Here is an 18,739-nt window from a genome sequence, read left to right on the forward strand (position 1 = left end):
CAAAATTCTCTCAAATTCACCTTTATTTTTTCCTATAGACTCCTCCTTTTTAAAATGTCTTGACTGCCTGCCTTCCTTTCCTCCCTTTCTCTCACCCTCCTTCCCAGCTTCTTTTACGCCCCTCCCACCCCCTTTCTTTTCCTGGCTCCTGATTTTAATTTTCTGCTCTTCTTCCTTTGACTTTTTTTTTTAAACATTTTTACTGATACTTCCTTTTAGTCTGTCTTATCTATCTATAAATCATCTATTTCTTTTTTATCTACCTTCCTTCATTTTTCCCTATTGTTCCATTTCACTGTCTTTTTTCTTTTGCCTATCTAATGTCCATCCTTATTCTTCTCTCCCCTTCCTTTCTTTCCTTTCCTTTATCATGGACTCTCTTTTATCTCTCATTCACCCAACCTTCCTTCTACCCTCCTTTCTCCCTCTTTTCTTTCTTCCCTTCCTCTTTTTATCATCCATCCATCCATCCATCCATCACCTCTACATATCTCTATCTTCTATTTATTATCTAGCTAGCAAGCAACCATCTATCACCCTTATTTTATTGTATTTTGCTTTTTAAGCATCTCTCTGTCCCAGCATTATATTCACAATTTTACTTGATTTGCTACCGTCTCTTTTTCAAACATTTTGCTGTTTCTACCTTTCTTTCTTGCCCTCTCCCTTCTTCCTTCCTTGATTCCCTTTTCCCTGCCTCTCCTGTCCTCTTCCTCTCTCCCTCCTTTTCTGCATGCCTCTTGATGACTTTTCTCTCTCTCTTTTTTCTGTCTTCTTTGCTTACTAGCCTTCTCCTCCCTCCCTTTCCCTCCTCCCTCTTCCTACTTCCCTCCATTCCTCCCTCCTTCCCTCCATCCTCTTTCCCTCCTTTGCTCTGTCCTGGATTACTTTTTGCCTTTTCACCTTTCCCCTCTAACTGTCCTCTTTAACTCCCTCCCAGCCTTCCTCCTTTCCTTCCCTCTTCCTTCTTCTACTCCCATCTTACTGACTCTAGTTTTTAAACTCTTTTCTTTCCTTTTCTCTTTACTTTTTCCTTTTTTTTTTTTTTTTGGTATTATTTTTACTGGCCTCTTTTTACAGTCCTATCTAGTTTTCTATCTGAAAATCTAGTTATCAACATATTTATCTTCATTTTACCTCAACAACACAACACAATTTTTTTTTTTTATTGATTTTTTACAGAGAGGAAGGGAGAGGGATAGAAAGTTAGAAACATCGATGAGAGAGAAACATCGATCAGCTGCCTCTTGCACACCCCCTGCTGGGGATGTGCCCGCAACCAAGGTACATGCCCCCGACCAGAATCGAACCTGGGACCCTTGAGTCCGCAGGCCGACGCTCTATCCACTGAGCCAAACCAGCTAGGGCGACACAACACAATTTTATTTCATTTTCTTCCTGGCTCCATTAAAAAAACTTGGTTCCTCTTTTTTTTCTAACATTTTTACTGGCTTCTCCTTTTAAAAGTCCATTTCTATCTACCATTATGTATGTTTTACTGTATTTTTTAAAATGTATATTTTTATTGATTTCAGATAGGAAAGGAGAGGGAGAGAGAGATAGAAACATCAATGATGAGAGAGAATCATTGACTGGCTGCTTCCTGCATGCCCCACACTGGGGATCAAGCCTCAAGCATGTGCCCTGACCAGGAACCGAACTGTGACCTCCTGGTTCACAGGCCAATGCTCAACCACTGAGCTACACCAGCCAAGCTGTTTCACTGTATTTTTAAAATGACTTACAGATCGTACTTGATTCCTTACTTGCTCCTGCTTTTCAATTCTCTTTGCTTTTACTTTTTTCATACTCTCCCATCCCTTTTAAACGTTTTTACTTCTCCCCCTTCTTTTATATCTTTTCTCCATGTTTCAAAAACTTTTTTCTTCTATTATTTATCATTTGTCATCTTTATTTTACAGTCTTTTCTTTTTCCTCAAATGTCTTTTTAAAACTGCCCCCATCCCCTAAATTGTACTTAAATTTCTCATTGGTTTCTCCTTTTCAAACCGCTCGTACACTATCACATTCTCTCTTCTTTTTTATTTCACTTTTTCCAGCTGTCTTATTATCCTTTTAAAACACAATGGTAAATTCCACAGCTTAGTATGCTAAAAATAATGTCATCAGATATAAGATAGCCCTCGCTGGTTTGGCTCAGTGGATGGAGCATCGGCCTGCAGACTGAAGGGTCCCAGGATCGATCCTGGTCAGCGGGCTCGATCCCCAGTAGGGGGTGTGCAGGAGGCAACCAATCGATGATTCTCTCTCATCATTAATGTTTCTATCTCTCTCTCCCTCTCCCTTCGTCTCTGAAATCAATAAAGATATATTTTTAAAAAAAAAGATAAATGAAACTCTAACCACTAACCCTAACCCAGAATACCATGCTGGTGTTTTAAAAGGGATGGGTTTACTGTGCCCATTTCAATGTGCTTACAATCTTTTAATGGCTCACTCTGACTCTCAGAATAAAGTGTGATCTTTATTGGTTGGCATACCATGCCCGTCCTGACCTGGCATCCAACTATTTCACCAACCTCATGTAATCCTATCCTGGCCTCTAGTCATATGAAAGTACCCATTATGATACAGCATAGAAAATATAGTCAATAATATTGTAATAATTATGTTGCCAGGTGGGTACTGGAAATATGGAGGGGAATACTTCGTAAAGTATAGGATTGTCTAACCACTATGTTGTATACCTGAAATAAATTTAAAAAAAAATTGAATGTTGCCCTAACCAGCTTGGCTCAGTGGATAGAGCGCTGGCCTGCAGACTGAAAGGTCCCAGGTTCGATTCCAGTCAAGGGCATGTACCTTGGTTGCAGGCACATCCCCAGTAGGGGGTGTGCAGGAGGCAGCTGATCAATGTTTCTCTCTCATCGATGTTTCTAACTCTCTATCCCTCTCCCTTCCTCTGTAAAAAATCAATAAAATATATTTTAAAAATATTGAATGTAAAGTATAATTAGAAATACACATCCTAATATATAAAAAGCCAGGGACCGTCACGACCAAAACAACCAGACAGACGACTGAACACAGGCTGCGTGGGGCAACCAGGCGGGCAGGGGGTTAGTGAGGGACGACCAAACGACTGAACAGCAGGCTGCATGGGGTGACCAGGCCAGCAGTGGGGGCAGTTGGGGGCGACCAGGCCAGTGGGGGGGGGGGCAGTTGGGGGTGGCCAGGCTGGTGGGAGGGGGCAGTTGGGGGCAACCAGGCCAGCAGGGGGGACAGTTAGGGGCAACCAGGCCGGCAGGGGGGCAGTTAGGGGCTATCAGGCCAGTAGGCAGAGGCGGTTAGGGGTGATCAGGCTGTCGGGGGGGGGGGCAGTTAAGGGCAATCAGGCAGGTGAGCAGTTAGGAACCAGCGGTCCCAGATTGTGAGAGGGATGTCTGACTCCCAGGGATCAGGCCTAAACCGGCAGTCCAACATCCCCTGAGGGGTCCCAGATTGGAGAGGGTGCAGGCTGGGCTGAGGGCCCCTGGTGAATTTCATGCACCGGGCCTCTAGTATATATATAAAAATATTCATTATGCTATATGCCTCTGCACAGGCTGTTCCCTCTACCAAGACCATCTTTCCTTATCCTATATCTAAACTAATGTGTCTCTGCTTGGGCCACATATTTTAAACCCTCCTTACCTGTTCCCTAGTTTAAGGTGGAAAGGACTTGTCTTCAAGTTCAGATCCAGAAACCTGTTGCTATGTTCTGAATAAAATCACATTTCCCATTTGTAACAAAAATAATGAACGAATAAATAAATAAATCCTATATAATAAAACCCTAATATGCAAATTGACCAAACGGTGAAACAACCAGTCGCTATGATGCGCACCGACCACCAGGGGACAGACGCTCAACACAGGAGCTGTCCCTGGTGGTCAGTGCACTCCCACACGGGGAGTGCTGCTCAGCCAGAAGCTGAGCTCACAGCTGGCACAGTGGCGGGAGCCTCTCCCGCCACTGAGGCAGCACTAAGGACCCCTCGATGGACATCCCCTGAGGCATCCTGAACTGCGAGAGGGTGCAGGCCGGGCTGAGGCACTCCCCTCCCCCACTCCAGTGCACAAATGTCGTGTACCAGGCCTCTAGTAAATAAACAAACAAACTAATGTGTACTTCTCCCTCCTTACAGTTAAGATCCTTCAGAATGAAACCAAGTGTTCAATTTTCGTGTCAGAGTGCTAAATATACTAGTACAGTGTGAGCTTAATACATGCTTGTAAGATTAGTTAGTGCAATAGTTGCATGGCTGTAAATTCATCAATACAAAAAATACTTTACAATGTCTACTGATTATGAAGTTTTCATGAAATTCTGCAATGTTTAAGCTGTGCTATCCCCAAATAAGACCTTAAGGGCATCTGCATTTGTAGAGGGGATTGGAGGTCAGATGAGAGAAAGAGGTGACAAAAGTTGAAGTTGAATACTTTTAAAGGAACATTGGCAGAAAAAAGTTCCAATGCCCTAATAAGCAAATTTATTTTTTGTTTTCTATTAAATTTGTCATATATTTTATGAGGTAAAGGATATTTACTGTAACCTTAATGTTTTTAGTTTTTTGAGCACAAGTAATGCTATATGAAAAAAATGGTTTTCTTTTTTTAAATGTATTTTTCATTTGGCTGCTGAAATATGAATATATCTTAGCTACTACCCTTCTACCCCCTGAGCCTTCTGAGACACATGGCATGGACATCAGTGGGTAGAGAGGGTACTGAGACTAAGGAGCGACAAACAGAAGTGGAAAACGTCCAACACCAAAAATTTTCCTAAAATATAAAAACCTATCTTAAAAAAAAATACACACACACACACACACACACATTTCAGGAAGAGAGAGGGAGAGTTAGAAACAACAATGGTGAGGGAGAATCATCATTGATCGGCTGCCTCCTGCACACCCCCTACTGGGGATCAAGCCTGAAACCTGAGCATGTGCCTTGACCAGGAATTAAACCGTGACCTGGTTCATAGGTTGACATTCAATCACTGAGCCACGCTGGCCTGGCAGAAACTAGCTTTTATAACTACAGTAATTGTCTCTACACAAATATATAGACATTAAAAAATAAAGTTAAACAACTTTAACTTGCAGAACATTAATACTGGTACAGGGATATCTCCTAAATATACTATTGTTCTAATATTTGCCTCGGGCGTTTATTTAAAAATGTTAGTATATACATGTTCACACAAAATATTTTAGACTGCTTATACCTTTTTGCCACTCCATCAACTAAAGATCCATGGCTCATTCTGACATGTCTAAAATCACAGCAGTGCCGAAACCGGTTTGGCTCAGTGGATAGAGCGACGGCCTGCAGACTGAAGGGTCCCAGGTTCGATTCCGGTCAGGGGCATGTACCTTGGTTGCGGGCACATCCCCAGTAGGGGGTGTGCAAGAGGCAGCTGATCGATGTTTCTCTCTCATCGATGTTTCTAACTCTCTATCCCTCTCTCTTCCTCTCTGTAAAAAATCAATAAAATATATTTTTTAAAATAAATAAATAAATATAAATAAAATCACAGCAGTGACAGTAAACAATTGCGCATTTCTTCTGTAATTTTAATCACATATCTATGGTAACCACCTATAATCTGTATTTTTGACTGTATTCCACTGATGGCTAAATTCTTATTTTTGTTTTACAGATGAGGGGCTGAATGATTTGAAACTAGGTTTACAAATAGGTTTCTCCCCTCAGGGTCCCTCAGGGTCCTGAGTATTGCTAGTGTTCTCTATTCTTCTGGCCTGTCCAGGGCATTCTATCTAGAATGGGAATTCTGGCATTCACCAAGAGCCATAGCAGCATACTTTGCTTTAGAGGTTCATGCTTCTGAGAAACATTTAAATAAACACTAGGGCGATTGGGATTTAGAGTTTAGGAAATATTTTCTTAAGAATAGGTAAAGCATAAAGTGAAGTTCAGTAACTGTTACATGCTTGTAATTATGTGCCATATTGCTAATAAATTCATTTTTTTCATGGATGAATACTATGTGTATTTTATGTAATGCTCTCACTATTTGCTCCAGTTAGTATTGTTTGTTGTATGTGAAATTTAGGTGTCTGAATATGTTATCACAATAAACCAATAAATACATTTAATCCCATATAATAAAAGCCTAATATGCTAAATGTCTGACCTTTTGATCAGTCGCTATGACGCACACTGACCACCAGGGGGCAGATGCTCTGACCGGTAGGTTAGCTTACTGCTGGGGTGTGACCAATCAGGACTGGGCGAGATGGGCTGGACATGACTTGGAGCCCTCCCACAGTCCTTCCCCGGCCCCAATCGTGCACCAGTGGTGTCCCTCAGCCTGGCCTGCACCCTCTCGCAATCTGGAACCGCTCGGGGGATGTTGGAGGACTGGTTTGGCCCGATCCCTGTAGGCCAGGCCAAGGGACCCCCACTGGTGCATGAATCTGTGCACCGGGCCTCTAGTTATGTATAAAATAATCACATGACTAACAGCTGCAAGCTATTTATTAATACTTGTAATTTTTCTCCTTTTCTGGAAATCTTTTTCCAAAATCTCAGAATTCTGCATAACCTCCAGGAAACATCCACCAATTATTACTGAGAGATGCCAGAAGTTGTTAGTGACTTCCTAACAACTTTTGGGGTGACTAGCATGGTTGGTTATAATTTTATCCTGATACGCCAAAGTTGCGGGTTTGACCCCCAATCAGGGCACATACAAGAATCAACCAATGAATGCATAGATAAGTGGAGCAACAAATCAATGTTTATTTTTTCTCTCTCTCTTCTCTTCTCTCTCTCAAACCAATAAATTATAAACATTATTTAAGTTTAATGAGTTAGAAGTAATGCCTGTATGAATAAGAAATTATTGGAATTCCAGCAATTATTCTGATATTCACTATTATCCAACCCTAAATATTAAATTTATTAATATCAACAGTAAAGTTCCAAACATCTGTGTTTTTATTTTTAGCATTTGATTTAGTTATTGACCAATAACTTTCTTTTGAAAGTTAGAACTGACTGCTATTGCAAATTCTTTTTTATAGGCAGGTAATTTCAAAAAATACATCAGACAAGCCCTTTCAACAGCTAGATCTCCAAAAGGTTCTGCAATTACAAAATATGTATTAGTTTAATTTTTAAAAAGTAATTTAAGTAGAATACTAAATGTGAGATTACTAGAACTAGTTAAGTGTTCAAGTTTTTGTTGTTGTTAATGTTTTTATTGATTTCAGAGAGAGAAAGTGACAGAGAGGTGGAAACATCAGTGATGAGAGAGAATCATCAATCAGCTGGCCTCCTGCACACTCCCTTCTGCGGATCGAGCCCGAAACCTGGGCATTTGCCCTGACTAGGAAGTGAGCTGTGACCTCCTGGTTCATGGTTGACACTCACTGAAATTCCTTGTTCATCCCAGAGCACCTGAACACAAGTGTCAATTAGGTTCAGCTGATAAGTAGAAGCAGCAGGAGGGGAAGAAGGAGGTATAGCCAAAAGAACAAAGGTTGGCCCTAGCCTGTTTGGCTCAGTGGATAGAGCATCAGTCTGCAGACTGAAGGGTCCTGGGTTCAATTCCCTAGCAACTGTGCTAGACTCTTCAGATAAAACTGTATACAAGGAATCTGACAGAACAGAGATCTAATAATTGGAATACAATGTAACTTATCTTACTCTCCATCCTTCTCTTAATAGAAGCTACTTCTAGTCTTTTTTTTTTTTTTTCTATATCTGGATTTGGTATACAGAGTTAGTGACTAAAGAAAGACATATTTATATTTGTAACAGAATAAAAGAAACTAGAGGAAAACAACAAATTTTCAGATAAGTATTTTAATTAAATTATCACACAAATCAAAGTTGCAAATATACAAATGCAACTATTTATAAATATGTGAACATATGTACAAAGACTAGAAAGGAATATACACAAAAAAATATGTGTTAGGGTGTTGGGGTTACGTTTCTTTTTCATTATTTTGTAATATACTCAAAAAACATTATACTGAGGTAGGACTATTTTAGTGCTAGAGAATCTTATATAAATGTATTTGTTCAAGAGCTTCCCTGTTAATATCCTTTTCTGGGTATACATCATAGTTCAGTGGTACCTCTTCAACCCAGGAAGATAACTGTATACTAACCTGGAAAAAAAAAAAGATTATAAACAAACAGGAAAATTACAGAATAATCCTATTTTCTGGAAGAAATCATGACTAAGTAAGTTACTAAACACAACAGATTTTTAAAAAATATTTTTTTATTGATTTCAAAGAAGAAGAGAGAGATAGAAACATCAATGATGAGAGAGAATCACTGATTGGCTGCTTCCTGCATGTCCCCCTCTGGGGATCGAGCCTGCAACCCAGGCAAGTGCCCTGACCAGGAATCGAACTGTGACCTCCTGGTTCATAGGTTGACGCTCAACCCCTGAGATATACCAACCGGGCAACACAACAGATTTTTATTACAATGAGCAGGATTAAGTTCTACATGGTGCTGCATGAACAATTCTTTTTCTTTTCTTTTTATTATTCACATGAATAGTTCTTTGTTGTACTAAATGGTACACATTGTACTAAATGGTCTATGGATTCAGGAATTTAATTAATTTACTTTGAGATTTTGAAATTTTAAAGAATAAAGAAAATAGAGAGTAATTGTTTTAATGTACATAATTTAATCATCATTATGTTTAAACAAAATTCTAAAACAGCAATGGGTATACACAGAAAACCGCCCATATAAACACAGTGTTGGTGCTAGGGGGTTGCATCAGCAGGACTAATCTCCCTCCATAGCCTTCATCAGGCCCTTCCCTTCACATCGAAAACTCGAGTCTCCATGACAAAGAAATTCTGGAGCCAACAATCTGTTTAAACAAGTTTCATTAAATATGAGAGCAATAAAATTATTCAAGAATTTATATACAAGGACTCTTGTAATTTCCAATGGTTGTCTAGAATGATTTATGTATTTAGTGTGAAAGTTGTTATTTTGGTAAAATAACTGAATTATTTCAATATATGTAGAAATTATAAATTGGAGACCACATATTTTAAAAGGTTTGTTTTTGCCCTGGCCGGTATGGCTCAGTTGGCTGGAGCACTGTCCCATACACCAAAAGTTACAGGTTGGATTCCTGGTCAAGGCACATATCTAGGTTGTGGGTTCAATCCCTGGTTGGGATGTGTGTGGGAGGCAGCCAATCGATGTTTCTCTCTCACTTCAATGTTTCTCTCTCTCCCTCCCTCTCTCTAAAAATCAATAAAAACATATCCTTGGGTGAGGATGAAAAAATAATAAAATTAAAGGCATGCTTTTATGAGTATGGAAAAGTGTGGTAAGATCACACACTCAGGAGGCAGGGATCTTACGGGGAAGAATGAAGTGGGGGAAACTGGCAGACTAACATCTTCTCTTTATGTATCTATGGATTACTTCCCTGGTTATGGCAAACATGAGTTACTTTTGTAATTTAGATGACTGACCAAAAATTTTTAAAAGGTATTATTGATGATGATTTAGATTTTTTAAAGGAAAAAACAACAGATATTTAAATTTGGCAGTGCTTACATATAAGGAAAGCACGACTAAAGAAAAAAATAATACTGTATTAAGAAACACTATTTTTCATCTGGATCTCAAAGAGCTTTACAAACACTAATTAACCTTTGTATAAGGATCAATATATTGGGCTGAATCATATTATTAAATATCAGCCTTATTTTATACGAAAAGTCGGACTGAGCAAGAGAGGTTTGTGAAGATTTCAAACTGACTTAGAGGCTAAACTGCGATGCCTCTGGTCTATTTGATCTACAACCTTGGATAACTCTGTTCCTTTTGTTCTAAGGAAGCAGTTATGATGTGGGTGTTTAGCCTCTTAACAAACATTTAATAGCATTTGTGATCCTAAAACTATAATCCCTCAGCTGGAAAAATTGGGTGGAGAAGCAAAGGAGTTCGTATCAAGATAAGAATGGCAACTTGAGAGCTCTTGAGGCCAGTTAATCAACCACAAACCAGTTCTTAAGCCATAAATTCTTGCTATTCTTTCTATCACCTGTCACTATATTTAGACAGAACATTTCTAGAATATTGTAACAGCTATCAGGAAAAGTAGAAGAAAAGTTTTGACAATAAAAATGGGAGGAAGGCTTACATACCTGAAGACCTGAGAGAGACTCTTCAAGACTTGGTACTGTCACCAATAACGATCCTTGTTTCCTTACATTATGGCTGATACATTCCCAGGCTCTATAACACAGTAAAAGCATTATATCAGGTTTTACCAGACACTGGAAATTTTTTAAAAATGCCAATGACAAAAGAAAATGCAGCACAAGTGGTATCTCAAATGAGCAAAAATGTTTGCTTGCAGAAAATAGGACTGCAGCAACATACTAGAAATTGGTCAATTCTTCAGTTCCTGAAGAGGTGCTGGGAAAATTGTGGAAGTTACAGTTGACAAGATTTAAGGAGATGGTGATTTGAGCTACTACAAGGCATTGTGAGTAAGGCCAAAACTCAATTTCAGAACCAATTCAGAAGTCAAAGCTGCATCAGTTAGTGGCTCTTAAATTTCTTACGAAGTATGTAACAAAAAATGGTTCTGCATAGGGAACTGGGCTGAGGGGTAGAGGTGGGGCAGAGTCCCGGAGAAAGGCCATAGAAACCAGACACCAAGCAAAAACTAACAGTAAATCAAAAGTGAAATCATACTTTATTTGGCTGCCATAAATATTCAATGCAAAGACTTCTGGACAATATGGCACCTGAGAAGTTTAGTGGGACCAGCCAGGTTTAAAGCGTGATGGAAAGCCATGTGCATGTGTGTGTCACAGGGCAGTGTCTGACCAGTACTGATTAATCTTTAGTGCAGACATGAACTGGATTTCTACGCTGAGTCTTGAAAGTACACCCCACTACTAGGGACCGATGGTCAGGCAAAGCAGAGATGTGCATCCCTTGCAGTGGGGCGGGTGAGCAGCTGTGTCATTTGCACTTATTTTGGTTATAGCAATGGATATTAAGTTTAGTACATTCTGGAGTTAACTAGATAAAATGATACAAATGTTTTTTTCTCAGGCTAGATCTAAAATCATGTAGCAGTGTTTGATAATAAATATCACCATGGTTGGGCTAAAGCTGTTTGTGTGTTTTTTCCAGTGGTTCCTTAAAAATGACATTTAAGTTTATTTAATAAGAATGAAGAAGCTAAGTATACTGGGCATGACTCTCAAAAGAGCACTTAATATTTCTGATAAGCTGTCATGGTAGTAGTTGTATGTTTCACCTACTAAAATACATGGAAGCACCTTTTATTTTATTTTATTTTTATTTTTAAAACATTTTTATTGATTTTAGAAAGGAAGGGAGAGACAAAGTAACATCGATGTGAGAGAGAAACATGGACCAGCTTCTCAGAGGTGCACACTGTCACCAGGATAGGACGACAATCACCCGAACCAGCCAGGGCTAGGGGCACCTTTTAAACTAATACTTTACAGTCTGGGTGTTACTCTGTATGAGATCTAACGTATTCTGAAGCCTGAGCCTTTCCTGAGGACACATTTCTATTATTATGACAATTTCTGTTTTCTTCTACTCATTAACCCCTATAGCAGCGGTACCATTCCACTTGTCCTCAGATGTTGATTAAGATTAAAATCTCTGGAGGCTATATGAATTACTTTTGTGCCATCTATTCTCTTTTACTTACTACAATATAGAATTAATGAGCAAATGATCAGTTTTGGCAGAACAATTCCAATATCAGAATGATTTACGATATCTTCTAACCTTCTGGGAACTGTCATTCAAGATGAAGATAAGATAATTAACTAGGAGAGTCATAAAACCCCACTAGATTTAGAATTCACTGTGCTAGACTAATTCAGGAAAAACGACTGAACTAACACAGGTGCCAATATCTACTTAGTGAATCATGTAGAGCTTGTGAATAAATGCACCAAGAGTGTTTTGAAAATAATGCAAATATGCAGTATTTCCAATATCAAGTTCGGCAGTAGCTTTCATCATTCCTCAGCATTCAAAATCTTTATATAATAAATCTCCAAAGAGTTTAGGGTGTTTTAAACTTCTTATACAACATAAACCTGGTAATATTTCATTTTCCAACAATTACATAATGTTTTGACTACTGATCATTAATTTAAAAAGATAAAAAGTTTGCCCTAACTGGTTTGGCTCAGTGGATAAAGCGTCGGCCTGCAGACTGAAGGGTCCCAGGTATGATTCCGGTCAAGGGCATGTACCTTGGTTGCAGGCACATCCCCAGTAGGGGGTGTGCGGGAGGCAGCTGATTTGATGTTTCTTTCTAACTCTCTATCCCTCTCCCTTCCTCTCTGTAAAAAAAATCAATAAAATATATATATTTTTAAAAAAAGATAAAAAGCCAATCATTAAAATAACTTTGCACAGGTTGTGTTTCTGGTCTTTAGTCTGTGACCAAAAAAATCACCCCTCATTTGGCTGAAGTTTGATTATATGATTAGCTTTCTGTTGAAGCAGTTTCTTTTTAAACTATTTAAACTATTAATTTTGTAGTGACCTTAATCTACTAGTAATGGCTATGGGTGTGCATGTGTGTGTGTGTGGGAGAGAGAGAAAGTGGTGGTCAGGGGCAGAATAAAGAGGTTTAGCCATTCAGAATTCCACTCAGTATTAACTTTATGGTCTGTATTATATGCGCTTTTATTTCTCTCAGGTAATCCAAACATTTGTGTAATTCCCTTTCATACCACTGGAAAGGAGCTTTCCTGTATCTAAAGTATAAATAAGAAGTCAGCAAGTCATAAAGTCAGTGTCTCAGACTACAGACTAGAGGAATTTTCTAATCAAAGAAACCTATAGGTCCTTATGGATCACAAAGCATTAAATTGTGGTAGAGGCCCTAGCTGGTTTGGCTCAATGGATAGAGCGTCTGCCTACGGACTGAAGGGTCCCAGGTTTGATTTTGGCCAAGGGCACATGCCTAGGTTTCGGGCTTGATCCCCAGTAGGGGGCGTGCAGGAGGCAGCCGATCAATGATTCTCTTTCATCATTGATGTTTCTACCTCTCTCTCCCTCTCCCTTCCTCTCTAAAATCAATAAAAATTGTGGCAGAAAAGTGATCACAGACTTGCTAATTTTTCCATTACTTGAATAGTGGAATAAACTTCTACTATTTATTACCCCTTAAAAACATTTTTCAAGTTTGATAATTGATCACAATATTGGTCAATACTCTTATATCTTGTTTTATATTCACTTATAGGCATTAGTTAATTCCCATCATTTTATGATAGGATAGCATCATGACATATTTTTTAAAAAGCAAAACAACAACAACAACAAAACAGAGGCAGAAAAAAGTACCATATAAAGACCCATTAGGAAGTGATATCTTATTTCATCCCTGATGGCTAAGCAAATGCTTGGGTCATAAAATTTCATATCTATCTAAAATGAGATGCAATACTTTACAAAGTCAGACAGTTTATTTTTATTTTATACAGAACATATTTCCTTTTTAATATAATCTCACAGTTGAGGTCATTTTTAAAAAGTTTAATATGAAAACATTTCTACTTTACCAATCTCTTTCATACTTTGCTGGATAACAACAGACTTCTTGTCTGAATAAATAACATACCTGGCCTGTTCTGCCTCATCAAGAAAATATTCGAAGACGTTATTCATTATAACAACATCAGCATTTTGCAGAAGTGAATCCTGGGTACAGATGTCTGCATGAAGCACCTAAATAAGAATGAGTTCATTTAAGAGAACAAACATACCATATCATACAATCACAGAACTATATACTGGGTCAATAATGTTGTGAAGTAATATGTGAAGTTCACCCTAATTCTTAAAATGGGAGAAAGTACAGTATATTTAATATTACCACTTATGGGAGATAGTATCTAATAAAAACGATAAACTTGTGAAAATTTGTTTGTTTAGATGTAATTATTTATTTATTCATAAGTATGCTCTTTTGACTCCCAGTTCAGAGCTTTTATCCACTACAGTAGTACCCCCTTATCCGTGTTTTTACTTTCTACAGGGTCAGTTACCAGTGGTCAACCATGGTCTGAAAATGTTAAATGGAAAATCCAAGTAATATATCATTCATAGTAAGTTTTAAATTGTGAACTGTACGTAGCATGATGAAATCTCACCCTGTCCTACTCCATCCTGCCTGGACATGAATCATCACTCTGTCTAGCATATCCACGCTGCATAGGCTACCCACCCGCTGGTCACTGAGTAGCCGATCTGGATGAGGATTTTGAAGAATGGCATGATCCGAGAGGTAATCAACCAAGGATGATGCCTTTCACCTATCCGTCTGGCTTTAAGATTGAAGACTCGAATGTAAAGTCATGAGCAACAGTAGAGAATTCTTATCAACTGTTTGTGCCTAATGAATTGTGAGGATATCACCAAACGAATTTATATGCGTAGCAAAAACTAGGGGTTGAAAACTTGCAGAGTTTGTGTTGGTGGACTGTAACAAACAAAAATAAAATGAAAATATTTTTTGGGTTGATTCTATGGATGGGACTAGGTAGACTACCATCTTTACATTTATATTGGTCCCATGACTATCTAGTCAGGAAATTTCATCAGTTACCATTGTCTCGACTAACTCAAGGTTCACCAGTGTTCCGGGCTCCTTGTCCACACCTCTCTGCTAGTGAAGACAATGGGCAGCTTCCAACAGGTGCCCAGCGCCGGTCCTGATCGCCCCGGAGGGCTTCTCCACCTCCCCCTGCTCCTGAGGGGCGATCAGGGCAGCAGCCGCCACTTGCACCCACTGACGGCGCTGGCCCCACTCGCACTCACTGCTGGCACCAGCCCCAATCACTCCGCACCATCAAAGGGTGAGAGCGGGGCCAGCGTTGTCAGCGCATGGGAGCAGCGGTGGTGGGAGCAGGGCTGCCAGCAGACAGGGGACCGGGGGCCATGGCAGGAGGGGCCGGGCGGGGGCACAGAGGATGGGTCGAGACCCACCCCTGTGCCCACTGCAGCCTCGCAGCCCACAGTTACTTTTAAGGTTCACAAATTCATGCACTGGGCCCCTAGTATCCTATCTAATGAAAGGGTAATGTGCAAATTAACCGTCACTCTGTCACAAAGATGGCGGTGCCCACAGCCACAAGATGGTGGTGCCCAGTCCTCTCAGCCTCGCCGGAGTCCCCCAGTCCTGGGGGGGCTGCCGCTGAGAGTGGGCAGTGTGAGTGGCCTGGCAGGATGCTTGCTTCATCGCCACAGCAATGGAGGACCTCTCGGCAGTGGGCGCGGAGCGGCCGGGGTGGGACGCTTGCTTTGTCACCGTGGCAATGACCCGGCCGCGGAGGGCCTCTGGGGACAGAGGGGCTGGCTCGCAGCCTCCGCGGCCAAGCGCAGGCCTGAAGAGGAGACGGCGGGCCCGCCTCCCGCAGAATCCAGCACAGGTCCCTCTCGGCTCCCACAGAATCGGCGCAGGTCCCTCCCGGCTCCCGCGGAATCGGCACCGGTCCCTCCCGGCTTCCACAGATCGGCGCAGGTCCCTCCCAGCTCCTGCAAAAGCAGCGCGGGTCCCTCCCACCGCCCACGGAATCGGCGCAGGTCCCTCTCGGCTCCTGTGGAATTGGCGTAGGTCCCTCCCAGCTCCTGCGAAAGCAACGCGGATCCCTCCCACACCCGCGGAATCGGCACGGGTCCCTCCCGGCTCCTGTGGAAGCAGAGCGGCTCCCGCAGGCGTATTGCAGTTCCCACCGGCTCCCGCAGAAGCGGTGGGCAGCCTACTGTGCGCAATATCGCGCGATGGGCTACTAGTATATATAAAGGATCATTACTGAAATGATAAGGATTACTTCATTAACCAAAAAACTTCCTTTCCCTTTTCTGTTATTTTCCCCTTTATATATAGCAATGATTTTCAACCAGTGTGCCACAAGAATTTTTAAAGCATGCAATACCTGACTATTTAATGAGGGGCACTGACTTCTTTCCCCTTAGATTACCAAGTTAAAAAATGACAACAGCCAACACACCAATAGTCGTTGGTGTGAATGCCCTGTCTTGAACTATAAATATCTCTCTATATAAAAGCCTCAGGGACTGTTATGACCAGCCTGTAGCTATGACGCGCACTGACCACCAGGGGGCAGACACTCAACACAGTGCACTCCCACAGCCAACCTCCTGCGGCCCCTGCCACTGGCCGGCCGGCTCCAATGGGCCCCGATCGGGACTGGGCGAGGGACCCCACCCATGCACAAATTCATGCACTGACCCTCTAGTATAGGGCATAAAATAGAGTTGCATCTTTTTAGTCACATCATGTAATAAGGATATATCTGATTGGTTAATTCTTGGTATCAGAAATCCTTATATACAAGTATAGTCACCTGATTTTTTTAAAAAGTCACTTTGGATCAAAAAAGGTAGGTAATTACTATTATTACTTTTTTTTGTAGTTCAATCAAAATTATACTTTTTTTTTGGTCAGATTGGCAAAAAATAAAATATATTTTTTAGTGTGCTACAGAATTTTAGTAATTAGTTTATGTGTGCCATAAGATGAAAAAGGTTAAAAATTGCTAACATATAAGAAAAAGAGAAAACTTCTGTTGAAGCCCAACCTAGGGCATCATTTCCCTATAAATTGCTATTCTGTGGCATCCACAATTCCTCCTGAAAGCTTACAAAACAGAAGATAAAGAGCTGTGAGCATTACTTAACCTGTTTGCTTACTTTCTACATTCAGAGATTAATTAAATACACTTCTGACCAACATCTTGAGATTCAAAAATGCTGCTAGCAATATTATTGCTGATATGAAGCAAACTAAGAAAAAAACCCACTTCCTAATAAAATTGGGGAGGAGAGAAATATGTGAGTGGGATATAAAGATAATAATTAATCTTTATTAATGTTTTAAAATATTAAGTCAACTCAAATCTGTTTCTACACAATAGCAACTAAGAATAGATTCAAAAAGATTTTCCAACTACAATGCAGAAGAAATTGCCTAAATTATGCTATACAATGAACAACAAAATATATATTTGAAAGGGTACCTTTATTCTGTCAGTGAACTGGTATTTTTTTATGATCATTTCCTGCAACTGGCAAAAGTCTCCATTCAATTCTACTCCATACAGTTGCAATGCTGAACTGTAAAGATAACCCTAAAATATAAGAATATATTAGGATACAAATGAATTAACTTTTTATTGTGGTTTACTTCTACTTGAAATTTAAAAAGTCAAACTTTAAAAAATAGAATTCAATAAAGTAAAGATAAATAACATCTTGTAGTTTATGTAAAACTTTCAACTTTAAGAACTTAAAGACTTACTGATCAAGAACTTGATTGTAGTTCTTTTCCATTATTTAATAATTTCCATTATTTAAAAGTAATTATATTTTAAAAGATTGATTTCTTACTTTTTTTCTGATAAAACTGTGCACTCAACAAAAGTGAAAGTGAGAAAAGCGGTTATATGCAGATTCTCCATTTAACACCCTATTTCTGTAATTTCTTTGGAAGTTGCTTCAGGGGAAAGCAAGAAAGGAAGAACCCTGTGGGGACCATGGCTGGGAAGCCATGCAGCCTGACAACAGAGGAAGGTGGCTGGAGGTGTGTTCTGTTTGGCTTGGGGAAGTCAGCCTGGCAATCTGCCAAAATAATGACCAATTACTTAACAAGGATAATCAAGAATTGACTGTTTATTGTTATGTATCTATTTTGGTTTCAATAGCAATACAATATCTGGAAGGAAAGGTCAAATCATATTCTGAATACCATTTTACATCAACTAACACCTAAGTGTAAACCAAATTTATATTTACAGCTCATCATGTATTTTAGAATATGTCCAACAGAGCATATGTAGACATTAAAAAATTTTTGTTGACTGAATCAGTGACCTAATAAGAAGAAAAATGACAATATGTTTAAATTACTTAATAGTGCCACACACCTGCATAGCCAATTATTTCAGCTATATACTTTTTTAACAAATAAAAACCAAACAAATAGACAACAGTGGACAAAATATGGTAAACAATCATAATCTCTAATGTTCTCCAAAGAAAACTACCTGACAATTTAGTACTTTTCCATTATGGCTATTTTTTCTAGTTACAGAATAAAGTTTTAGTACTGAACAATAAATGAAGCATCAAAGAGTTAACTGTTCCTGTTTAGGGCCGGCAATGATGCTGGGAACTGCTAGTGCCTGTTTCTGGCATGAGCCTCTCCTGCTGTTGGCCACATGTTTTAACAAGTCTGCTAATGACAACCACAAACCACATTTCAGTTTTTTGATTAAATCATTTAAGAACATTAAAAATACTCAAGATTTAAATTTTTTAAAAAGTCATATTGAAGTGATATTTCAGAAACAAATGTCTACATTCAAACTTTGGATAACAGAAAATTGGAGCAAGATGTGTCCTTGGATATCATTTCGTTTGCTCACTTACAGGGGAGGAACTTGAGGCCCAGAGGTGTTAGGTAACTTGCTTATGGCCTTGGGCAATTTCTTAGGTCAAGTAAACTTGTCAGTTTTTTTGTTGTTGTTGTTGTTTTAATGGCCCTTCTCCTCCAGCATGTTGAACAGGAGACCCACATTTTTATTTCACACGGAGTCCTGTAAATTACAAAGCTGGTCGTGGGTGGCCCATCAGGAAATGGATGGAAGTCCCACATCACTAAGTTTTGTTG

General features: G+C 39.7%; 1 protein-coding gene across 1 annotated transcript in view; it reads right to left on the bottom strand.

The window, feature by feature from the left end:
• Positions 1-7,829: 7,829 nt before the first annotated feature.
• LOC103301985 (uncharacterized) overlaps positions 7,830-18,739 on the bottom strand; it is a 28,528-nt gene continuing 17,618 nt past the window's right edge. Inside the window, exons 5-8 of the mRNA XM_008158987.3 lie at positions 17,088-17,198; positions 13,667-13,773; positions 10,176-10,266; positions 7,830-8,150 (exon numbers count right to left, since the gene is read on the bottom strand). Coding sequence (XP_008157209.1) covers positions 8,034-8,150; positions 10,176-10,266; positions 13,667-13,773; positions 17,088-17,198 — 426 coding nt within the window. The 3' untranslated portion in view covers positions 7,830-8,033. The remainder of the gene's footprint in view (positions 8,151-10,175; positions 10,267-13,666; positions 13,774-17,087; positions 17,199-18,739) is intronic.

This window comes from Eptesicus fuscus, chromosome 5 (assembly GCF_027574615.1).
Source record: "Eptesicus fuscus isolate TK198812 chromosome 5, DD_ASM_mEF_20220401, whole genome shotgun sequence".
Taxonomy (NCBI): domain Eukaryota; kingdom Metazoa; phylum Chordata; class Mammalia; order Chiroptera; family Vespertilionidae; genus Eptesicus; species Eptesicus fuscus.